This window comes from Mixophyes fleayi, chromosome 5 (assembly GCF_038048845.1).
Source record: "Mixophyes fleayi isolate aMixFle1 chromosome 5, aMixFle1.hap1, whole genome shotgun sequence".
NCBI lineage: Eukaryota > Metazoa > Chordata > Amphibia > Anura > Limnodynastidae > Mixophyes > Mixophyes fleayi.
Window position 1 is genome coordinate 239,150,325 of NC_134406.1, and position 12,494 is coordinate 239,162,818.

At 38.3% G+C, this 12,494-nt stretch overlaps 1 protein-coding gene across 1 annotated transcript in view; it reads right to left on the bottom strand.

The window, feature by feature from the left end:
- Positions 1-526: 526 nt before the first annotated feature.
- Positions 527-12,494, bottom strand: part of ZNF704 (zinc finger protein 704) — a 95,628-nt gene continuing 83,660 nt past the window's right edge. The window contains exons 7-8 of the mRNA XM_075214426.1: positions 2,917-3,008; positions 527-947 (exon numbers count right to left, since the gene is read on the bottom strand). Coding sequence (XP_075070527.1) covers positions 836-947; positions 2,917-3,008 — 204 coding nt within the window. The 3' untranslated portion in view covers positions 527-835. The remainder of the gene's footprint in view (positions 948-2,916; positions 3,009-12,494) is intronic.

Sequence of the window (12,494 nt, forward strand, 5' to 3'; positions counted from 1 at the left end):
ACAAATCACAGTTGTGTTGTAGTTGCTGTTTAACTGATGAAGCATAATATAAATGTTTGAAATAGGAATAAAAAAAGAAAGGTTAACTCTACAGTTATTTACAGTATAAAAAGAGACTTTAATGTAAATGTCACCTACACACAGCGAGGGCAGACATGTTATGGGCTGAACCAATATTCAGAAGAATGCAGCCGAGTGACGTCATTGATATATGAGGCACTCGGTGCCTCGTGCCTCAGTGATAGCCCTAGTGCCAAGTGAACTGATAATCTGAAAATTCCTTCAGCACCCAAAATTGTTTCCTCCACTGTGTTTAGGTGATGGGTCCATTTTACACAGACTAAAATCATACAAAACTCACTATGAAACCTTGTGCAGTATAACTGCAGCTCAACAGGAATAACACTGCATGTATCCATTGCACTAAGTGCCTCTCATATAGCAGCACGGTAAATAGAACAGGTACTATTTACCCTCATAGAAGAAAAAGACAGTAATGTTTTTTTTATATAAAGAAGTGCATCTGCTCACACTTTTTTTGCTATTAATATCAGTGATGTTCACTTAAAAGTCTAAAAACATGTGAAAGAAATTAGTAGAAAAACTGAGCACCGTAGTGCTCATATATCACCATGCAAACATAGACTGAATATCCCCTTATCTGTATCAACATGTCACCTCTGTGAGAACCCATTCTTCCCGGGTGACCTCCCCCTAATGGAGAAATCCTGTGTCCTACTTATGGTGAACTTGGTCACAAGACTGTGAGCATTATTATGTCTAGTGCAGTTCACTCTCTCAGGCAGTCTGATACAGGCGGAGTGATCTCATGTGTTCAGTCAGGAAATCTCTGGCAGGCTTTTTTCCAGCGGCAGGCCGTACACCACTTGTCCCGGTTCTCCATTCCATATACTTTGCGGCATTTTTTGCCTTCACCACGAGGCTTTCTGATGGAGAAAAGACATGAATTTCTTATTCACATATTTTTGCAAGAAACACCATAGCAGCTTACACTCCCACAGGAGCGGTACAGTTAATCGCTGGGCCCAATGACAAAATTTGGGTAGGGGCCCGTTGATGTTGTCTTCAACTCCCAGGCTTCCCGCTCTGCAGGGGTCTTTTTCTAATATACGTGGTTCAGCACATGCACTCAGAAGAGGTCTCTGCTCTGCTGTCCCACAAGGTAGCCATGACTATGCAAATTGTGCTATCAAGCCACTCCCACCTCACTGAACACTGAGTATGCAGCTGCATAATGACCTAATTAGCAGCTTCCCATTGAGGACGGGTATGAAAAGTAGGCAGAAAAGAACAGAATGCCCACATCCTGTTTAAACTGTTTTATTGAAAGTATATATATATATATATATATATACTGAACAAGTTAACCCGTGCATGATACTCATGCATTCTAGTCAAATCAAGCTACTTAAAGTGTTAAAAAGGTTCTTGTCAAGCATTTGGGCCTAGCCCAGGCCTCCTCAGGGGAAGAGCATTACTTCCCGACGGAAGCGCCCTTTTTTAACGTGGTTTTGTCCACATGTCACCACCTCATCATTTTTCTCCATCACCTCATCCTTCATCTTCATCGCCACATCCTTCATCAAGATACTTTAGGTGTTAAAAACTCCCCACTATCACCCCCGGCAATCACCAACCACTCCCAACTGTCACTTCTCCTTCAAGAAATATATAGGTCAGTGTATAATTCTGCCCAGCAGGTGGCGCTGCAGCTTGTTTTTTTTTTTCACACACGCCACTAGGCATTTATATAGTAGATAGATATTGAAACAATTGTATTAATAAATATAAATATTCAATACTTTTCATTTTCTGATATAATTTCTGACACATTTTTGAGGGTTAATACATACAAGGAGGTGATGTAGATGTCAAAGGAAAAACACTGACGAAGAGGTAGGAAAATTAGGGTAACAGATGACCGCTTTTAATCATTGGAAAGATAATTATCATGGAAATTAAACGGTTAAATCAGTAGATGGGAAAAAATAAACTATGGAGAAAGCATATAAATGTTTGATAGTTTTATTATCTATTTGTCTCTATCTGTTAAAAATATATAGTCTTTGTAACAATCAGTGTCTTTGAATTCTAGCCTTGGGAGCCAAGCAGATGTAAAATCTGACGACTTATTATTAGTTGAGGAGATCATCATACATGGATCCATGAGAAAGTGAGCAGTGATCTAGTCATTTACTGACCGGTCACTACATGCCTTCTGCATCTCAAGGAGCTCAACAGCTGTGACACACAGCAGGAAAAAGGAGTGGAAGTTTGGTTGGCAGCCAGGGGTGCTGAGAGGGGGGGGGGGGGGTACAAATTACCGGGACCCCAAATTCCTCTTGGTGACCCTGCCGGCAGCTGGCTGGGTTGCATAGTTGTGGCTTGTGCAAGATCAACATTTGTATTTCAATAAATATTAATTTTGATCACTCCTGGGCATAAAGGGTTCAGGCAGCCCTAGGGTAATATACATGTAGCTATTTTCTAATATTTTAAAATTAATTTTAGTTTATCTCTCCCCCCCCAAAAAAAATCCTTGCACCCTAGTCAGCCTATTGGATAATCAAGTACTGGGCAGGGGGGTGGCAAAATATGGTCATCTCACGTAGCATCTGACCCTGGAATAGAGTGGAGGTGGCCATTTTGTAGGTTGATCAAGTACTCATGAAAAAGCAGCCTGTCAATTCACAGGTAACTAGTAATATCATGGGGGCACGTCTCCTCTAACAGTCATGAAGCCTGGATAATATTAATGAGGTACTGCTTTCCTGTTTCTTCCTCTAATTAGCCGTTATTTTAGTTTCCATTCAATGTGGTTTTTGATTCTGCATTAACCTCTGGTCCATTTAATTATAAATGCTGATGCATAAACAAATGTGCTCCGTTCCTCACCTTGTTACCAAACCAGCTCTGGGAGGGGACGGTAACACTGTATGATCAGATGGTGTATATTCCTCACAATTTGTATTGCAGGGAAGGCAAACCTGAAAAAAAGATTTAAAAATAGATTCTTAGTAGCATTAATTTACACTGCAGGCAAATATCATGATTATTTATAGTTATATGCTAAATAATCATTAATGATGGAACATACCACATAGCAATTAGACTGAATTTGTTTTAATGCAGGAAGCAACAGTATTATCATGACCAGTTATTGGGCTTAAAATATTACGTTAAATGAAGTGTAAACTAAATGTTGCCTTGTATAAGATATGTAGATAGACTTGAGGCATTCTACCTCTAACTTCATTTCCCCTTTGTATTTTTCTAATGTAAATATAGTCTATATGGCCTGTACAGAGGCACCGCATAAACCTATATCTACTATGTTTCTTTTGTACTCAGCCTTTAAGTCTATTAAGATCCAGTGCAAGGAACCCATTAGAATCTGAAATGCCCATCTCTGTATTTGTCTCACCCAAAACATACATTGAAAGACAAAGGTTTAAAGTTCTATCAACAACATTTATAACTATATATTTGTGAATACTACATGATGCAATTTAATATTTGATCAGCTTGTATTTTAGAGTTTGTAGCCTTTAAAGTTTTCTCTAAAGTGTATTTTTGGCTGAATAATCAATGCAGAAGGATGGTTACCCACTGGCATTGTGTTTGACATGTGATAGTTGGGGAAAGGGTGTTTTTTTTATAAAGGACACTAGTGAACACAGATGCCCTCTACTCACCCCCCAACCTAACCAACCCCTGAATCCAACAAGTGTTTCTATTTACATAACGGCAGACAATGTTTAATGAGTAGTCTTGCTCGGCAATGCTGTGCAGTGCCCGGAGGAGGACTTAATGCATTGGATGTGGTAGATTGACTTCTTTAGCCAGATCAAGAAAGCATACTGCCCATCTTTTATAACTGAGAAATCAGGAAAGCATACATGCCCTTTGAACCATGCTTTAAAGAACGTGTCCACCCCCCCCCACCCCCTGTGCTTTACCCAGAACTTCCAATGTACCAGGCCACCTCTCCCTTCCATTAAAAAGCTCTGTTTCTTTGTTGTTTTTAATAAGTTTGTAAGATACATCACATAACTTACAATGACAATGCAATTAACATTAGGGGTCAATAAATTAGACATTGTATTAAATGAACATCAAAATGAATTCCTTTTTATAGGGTAATCATATAATACAAATAGATTATACATTTACACAAATTTATATCAACAAAGAATCTCAATGAGACATATGACTCTGTGATGATATTTGTATTTATTAACTAGGAGTAGAAGGAAAAAAAGAGAAGGGAGAGGTATAGGATTAAAAAGCTCTTTGAATCATATGCTATACAGAATAGCGTGAACAGGGATTATCTTCCAAACTTCTGGTCCGATCAAGGCAAAGCTGTCCTGATCCTGACGACGGAAGAGAACCTTAAAAACTGGGATTGTCCCACCCAAATTGGGACAGTTGGGAGGTATGAGAATCTAAAAAATATTCAAGGGCATTGTAATAAAGTGCTACTTTTATACTGTGCATTATTACCAGCTGAAGCTGCATTATAATCAGTTGATGCACTAGCTTGCTTTTATACTGTCTATTTTCTACCTTATTAAGTAGTCGGAGTCTGGACTCAATTATGGTCTAGTGCCTCACTAGTCGCTGCAGTAGCAATTATTTAGTAGCACGTGATACACTTTGATTGATAATGAATAAACACAGAGCTAATTATTCATAGAAATGTTAAGAATTAATAATTTCTGCAATTATTCATGAATTCTAAAGTAGTAATTGAATGCTATAGAAGAAATATCTTGCAAGTCCTTTAATTAGTAACTGTAGCATGTTAATTATCTTGATTTCATACTAACATCCATACCTCCCACTCTTGCAATCATCTTTCACTAACCAAATAAGAAAACAGTCCTTTGAAAGCATGTTCTTATTAGAGACTGAACGTCGCCGAACTTCAAACGAAACTTCACCGATCCGAATACCGAACCAAACCGGCTCGCTATTTTCGCGCGCCCTCAGAAGTGGAAATGAGGCGAAACTTTGATTGCGTTGACGGATCTCGCAAGTTTTGTATTCTATAAGTACCGTCCTCCACGGCAATCCAGCGCCATTTCACAGAGAGACACAGAAGGTGTAGCACGGTTGTTGGCAGTCTCTAGTGCAGTTGGGCAGCTTCATATCAAAAACAGAAAGAGGAGGGGGGTGGCAATTTTCTTAAAAGTCTCCAGTGACATTCTACTGAGTTATAGCTCACACAGAGACAGGAGGGGTCCATTGGTAATTGTCATTGCTGAAATAAAAATAATAGAGCTGTCAGTGTTCTTCACCTGCAGTCACATTGTACTGTGTTAGTATAGCTCACACAGTAACAGGAGAGGTCCATTTCTCCATTGCTAATTGTCATTGATGAAATAAAATTAATAGGCCTGTATGTATTCTTCAAAATCTGCAGTCACATTGTACTGTGCCATAGCTCACCCAGAAATAGGAGAGGTGGCAGTGTTTAGTGCTGAAACTGAAATTCATTGAAATTATTGGGGTTGGCAGTGTTTTTAAAAGACACCAGTGACATTTTACTGTGCCATAGCTCATACAGAAACAGGAGGGGTGGCAGTGTCCTTGTCACTCTCCAGTAACATTGTTCTTGTCAATCTCGTTGATCACAACGAAACAGGGGTAGCAGTTTTCTTGTCACTCTCCAGGCTTCAGTGACATTGTTCTTGTCACTCTCCAGTCTCAGTCATATCATGTTTCAAAGCCTATCTTCAAGTGCATAGTGGTTTTAAGTCAGGGAAACAAAAATGTAAAAAAAAAAGCCTGTACCTTTTTAAAGAAAAAAACACCTCTCTAATAAAGGTGAAAGTTTACTGTAGAAAGACATACAATTGCTAACATGTAATTTTACCCAAATATTAATAAGCATTCCAACATCAGCTAGCTTCCTTCTCTCAGTTAGATCCCAGTACCTGCAATTTACATTGTCATCATCCTCAGCCTCATCAGTGTGTACATCATCATCACTAAATACTAATTAATCCAGGCTGGAATCCACCATTACAGAAGTCTCTGTACTTTGAACTACATGCCAGCAAAGGGCTTCCTCAAGGAATTTGTAATTCATTTTATGACAGAGCTATCACAACTTTTGGGCAATTTGTTTAGATCAGACTAAATGTCAAAATGTTCTGCTGAATCATCTGCATCATCCTTGGGTCTCTTAGAAAAGCTTAGTTTTTTCCTAGCAGCAGTAGCCTGAGAAACTGAAGGAGGGGACGCCGTTGTGTCATGTACCACTTGAGCTGTCAGCTTGCTGACCAGCAACTCATTGCATCTCAAGATCAGGGTCAGTTGGAAAGAAAGGGAAGGCATAGCTCTTAAACCTAGGATCAAGAACTGTTGCCAAAATGTAGTGATCCGATTTCAAGATGTTGATAACTCTTGGATCCTGGCAAAGCGAATAAAGTACTTGATCTACAAGTCCAAAATAGTTAGCGGAATTGCTTTGTTTCATTTCCTCCTTCAATTTCTCTAGCTGCTTTTCAAAAAGTCTTATTGGGGGAATCACTTGATTCAAGCTAATAGTGTCTACACTTCTCTTCATATCTGTGGTTAAGTGTACAGTGGGTAGAATTGCATTTTGTATGCAATCATTTTCTTTTTGCAACCTCCTGGTACAGGTGAGGAATTGCTTGCCTAGTAAAATGGTGTTGAGATGGAATTTGGTAATGGGGACACAGGACCTCAATTAACTGTCTTATTCCTGTTGCATTAATGGTGGATATTGGACGCAAATCTAATACTAGTATAGTCGCCATGGCAAGTGTGATCCGCTGTACGACTGGGTGACATCTGCCATACTTGCTTCCTCTTGCAAAGGATTTTTTAACAGTCAATTGTTTTAAACTACTGGTAGTCTTCTTTTTGGTCTGCTTCTGGTTTGAAGATCCACCCCCAACAGCAGGAGCAGTAGCAGCGGGCCTAACACTCAAGGATTCTTCTGAGGAATCCTGGATAGGGAGGAGTCATCTAGCCTTAGCAACTTAGATGCAGGACTAACTCCAATCACTTATGAGGATATTGATAATGAAGGTGTTGGGAGTGTGGATTGCAGGTGCTGGGATCTAGCTGAGAGAAGGGAGATAGCTGACACTGGACTGCTTGTTGTTATTTTTTCAGCCTAATTTTCAGCAAAATACAGCGTCACATGGAAGAGGGTAAGTATGAAGAGAGGAGGAGAGCTCTCAATAATGTGTGTGGGAGTGGGATATTAATTTAGTTGTGGTGTAAACATTGGGGCTAATCATTTAATGATTGGGTGAGGGCTATTACTTTATTGGTGGGGTAATGGGGCGGGTAATTATATGATGGTGGGGGCTATTTAATTTAATTAATGGGTTGTGGATAGGCATATTACTTTAAGGTGGTGTGATGGGACCATTAATTAAATGTCCCAATTTTGGGTGACTATCTCATACAGTCAGGACTTTGTCCCGACTGCAGGGGCCGTTAGGATATATATCCGCTTCACAATGCTCTGCTCATGAAGTGGGAGCTGCATGCACAGTAGTGCATGTAATGATAGCCACACCCCTTGTATGCTGGTCATGCCCACTCAGGCATCGCGAAACCCCACTCTAGAAATCCTGTGTTTATCCCTGGGTGGCAGTTTATACAACTTTTGCATTAAATTTAAGCATGTTGCCTACTTTTTGGGTCAACCAATGCTAAGTAAAAATCAATATATATAGCCCATGCAGTATATACATACTATACTGTATGTAGTAACTCTGATAACGTGACTCATTTTAACAGTGTGATAATTGTTTATCTATGCTTTCAACGTAGGATTTACATATAATCTTTTAGCCAAAAGCATGAAATAGATTAAATATCACAAACTATGGATTGCCTGATTTGGTTAAAAGAAAAAAAAATACATTCATATTCACTGAATAAATAAAGAATACATACTTATTTTGGGCATCGTTTAAAAGAAAAAAGTCAGACTTGTGAATTTAAACCTTTGACACGTATACATTTTTTAATTGTCAAATTATTGTTTAATCTGATCTCTTTCTGTACATAGAGCGTGGTAGCTCTTATAACCTGTAGATTAACTGTAGACCTAAATGTAGATAAGTGAAGAAGGAATTACTGCAATTCCTTTCTGTGCGCCACAAAGTTAACAATTACACTCATGAACTATCCAATTAACAATTCAGAGACTCAACCAAGTGACTAGTTAATAACTACTGTAGCCTAGCAGATGTGCATGCATTGTCATGCCTCATTTTTGAACAGAGGGCAATGGCATTGTTTTTCCCTTAAAGACTGCTAATGAGACACAAATACCATTGCATAGTGTCGCAGTAAAGCCAGGTCCTCTGTAGAAGATCACATATGACATCTTACTAAGTTTGTATTTAATCATACAATCTACAGTATATGTAACCAATATGTCACATTATTACATTATTATTGGGTTATTTAATGCACTGTGTGCTAGAAAAATAGCATTTACTTTGCTTTAGCGTAAACATTGACTGTAATATTCATGTGTTTCAAGGGGCAGGGAGAGGCTTATGACAATAACATGTCCCTCCCCTAAGACGACATTTACCCAATCACATCTACCTTTCCTCCACACGCCTCTAATCATACACAACTCAAACTCACATTTCTTTGCCATGAATAAACATTTTTCAAATGAGAGAGATAGTTACTGACCAGGAGCGCAGGACCCAGGATAACTGTTACTTTGTGTCTGCCATTTCCTACTGCTATGGTCAGACCTCTTGGTCTAATTCAGATATTTTTTTGCCCTCCATTTTTCTATTTTTATTATTATTTTTTATTTATAAAGAGTCAACATATTACGAAGCGTTGTACATTGAGGGGATCGTGAAACAAATTACATACAATGACATGAAAAAGAAGGTAAAGATGGTCCTGCCGAAGTGAGCTTATAATCTAAGATTAGGTTCACCAACGTCTTATCTACAACGATTTTACTAATGTCTGAAGGTCTGATCGCTCTGGCGATTCATGAATACACACTACACACGATTTACCTTCAGATCTGTGCTATTCATCTGGTCCTCTAGTCGTCTAGAGAATGACCGCACAATAGTCACTCATTCATTCCTGTCACACTGATTAAAACTGCCTTGTTATAGCTATCCACATGTCATAACCAATTTCATTAGCTTCTGTGACTCTGAAATGGAATTTTCAGTCTCAGAAGGAAAAAACAAACTACTCCATCTACAGCACTCTCTACATTTATACCACTTTCATACTGTTAACCCGGGATATTGCCGGGGCACAGGGCAGTATAGATAAGAAGAATCCCGGGTCGGGCAGGTTCATACTGCACATTAATTAAAATCTTTTTTTTTTACTTTTTTTTTACTTCCCAATTTTTTTTTTTACAGTATGAATGGTGAGACCCGGGAATTACACGGGTTGCACCATTCATACTGCAGGCGAGCGGGGTCCAACACGGGAATTACCCCTCGCAAAATCCCGGGTCTAAGTCCCGGGATTTTAGACCCGGGATTTTGTGGTTGGACTATTCATACTGCACTAAGACCCGGGTTTTTCTGCGTGCCTCTGCAAAAACCCGGGTTTTTGGTGCAGTATGAATGGGGTATTAGTCACCAGCATCGGCTGAAAAGACCATGACTCTGTAAACTCTATGGGAATTGTGATTGTGAGTGCATACACACTACATGATAGGAAGGTGATCATTTCATGTGGTTGGATGTACTGTTTAATAAGCTCGTTCCAATTGGCACTTTGGAACGATTGTCGTTCATTGTGAGAGTATACACACTAGAGTGATATGTGGCCGAGGGGTTGTTTATTGGGTGATTGACCCGATAATCGGCTGAAAAAAACTCCAGTGTGTACCTAGACTACGACGTGTGGGGAAGCGGAATAACAACTGAAGCTGTTTGTGGGTAAAGTAAGTGTGACTAGAGTAAAGCAAAATCACCAATATCAAAGCAACCACTGACATTTTGTGCCGCTACCACTGGAGGGGTATGGGTAGAATGTGGAGAGCTATTAGTAGGAGGAGGAGTAGAAATTTTAGGACAGTCAGTCAGTGACAACCATGACTGTCCTTCACTGTGTATCTTAACCAAGCCTCCCTCTTTCTTTTCAGTACCATTTTGCACCGTACAATCCAATTTGACATAACAGATACTAATGTAATATTAAACAAAAGAAAAAAGAAGTTTCCTATTGCACCAAATGTTGGGAGTTACAATACCCTTAGCTCCAAATGTTTGAGGAATTTCTCATTATTGTCTGAGGGGTGCAACCATAAACTTAACAACATGAATAGAGAAAGAGACAAGGGGGTATATTTACTGAACTGTGGATTTTGAAAAAGTGGAGATGTTGCCTAGAGCAACCAATTAGATTATCGTTATCATTTATTTAGTACATTGTACAAAATGACAGCTAGAATCTGATTGGTTGCCATAGGCAACATCTCCACTTTTTCAAATCCGCAGTTTAGTAAATATATCGCAAGAAGTTTATTCAAAAGATGGTGCACAAAGAACTACTCCCTTTTATTCACTTTTGTAAATATTTTTTTTAATGTGAAACATCTAATAAAGTTTAAAATGTAACCTTTAATTAATTATATTAAAAGTAAAAATGATAAAAAACCCTGCAAAATCTAAAAAAAAAATGTGCTACTGAATCACTGCACCTGAATACCCTGAGTACTAAATCCTTAACTAATACAAGAGACAATTGAAGTGCATCCATTAATTTTAAAACACTTATTTTGGTTGATTCAGAAGCACGTTTTTTCTTTTCATATTTCGCTGTTTTTTTTTTAAATCATTTTTAATTTTAATATAATTAATTAAAGGTTACATTTCAAATTTTATTAGACATTTCATGTAATAAAAAAATGTTTAAAAAAGTAAACAAAAGGGAGTTCTTTGTGCACCATCTTTTGAATAAATTTCTTGTCTCTTTCTCTATTAATGTAATATTGTCAGGTGTTCAGGCCCTTCCTGTACTGCTTTGTGCCAGCATTCCATCCTGTTGTTTCATATTCTACCAGAATCCTGCTAGAATTTCCCAAACATCTTTAACATGACATCAAGCATCCACTGACTAATAAAGTCCAGCCCGGCAGTAAGCCATGTTGCTCTACATTAATCGAAAGCCATGTATGTTTCAGTTGTATTGTATCTAAGGTTAAAAAAACATTTTGTGGCTTTTTTTCTTATTTTTAATATTTATATCACTCACCGATGTCCCACTAAATGTAGTATGAGGCAGCAGCCGGGATACACTGCGGTTGTTGGCATTAAGTCTTCTTGTGGTTGGAATGTTAACGGGAGGAGTGGCCTATAAGAAAGAGAACTTTTTTTGTATATTTTTAGGTAAAAGAAAATTATCTATCTTAATATACCGTTAATAATATTTTAATTACAAAGAAAATGTTTGCAATTTCTGCACCGGGGTCAAGGTTCCACCTTTTCCTCAGGTGGGCCCTCAAATCCACATACCTTTTAGTAGTTATGTTAAATTAAAATGTTAAATGTATTTTGATCAGTGTCAATGACTAAAATTAAGCCATTGCATTCCATCCCATTCCTTTTCCTAAACATTCTACCATAGAATGGCCAAACACAGATAGAATAATAGCATATTCATGTCTTGGCCCCAGAACCTGAAAAAAAATATTTCAGCCGAAGAAGCTGCAATCTCACCCCTCAAATCAGTTATTTTACTAATACAAATAATACAATCTAGTGGTAAATCCACATGTTCGAAAAAATAAAAATTATGGCACTCAGTTATTGATATTACATTGTAATAAGAGTAGTGGTTGAGACAATCGTATGGTACAAGCTGGAAATCAGGTAGAGATAGGTAGAGACTTGATATGGGGTTTGGTGAATATATTGTGCTATTGTGATAATGTGTAAGTGTATAAATGTCATTGGGCTTTACATTTTTTTTACTAAAATAGCTTTGTGAGAGGGAAGAATTTGTTGCAAAAATAATATGTATTTGACATGATGCATACTTCCCAAAATAGTGGGTGATCTCCTGGCATTCTCCCTAAATGTCTGTGAGATTCATAAAATAGATGTAGTCATTACTTCCTTGTGTGAGAGAGAGAGAGAGAGAGAGAGAGAGAGAGAGAGAGAGAGGGAGGGGCTGAGAGATAGTAAGAGGGGAGGTGGAGGAGAGAAAGGGGTTGAGAGAGAAAGGGTGGGTGGGGGCAAAGAGGAGAGGAAGGGGTGAAGGGAAGCGGGGAAAAGAAAGGGAGTAAGAGAATGGGGAGAGAGGGAAAAATGGGGGACAGAGAATGCGGGGAAAGGTGATGAGAAGGGTTGGGGGGGAAGAATAGGTGGAAGTAAGCCCTGCTCCCTATACAACATTAAATATATATATATATATATATATATATATATATATATATATATATATATATATATATACACAGATTTATTTAT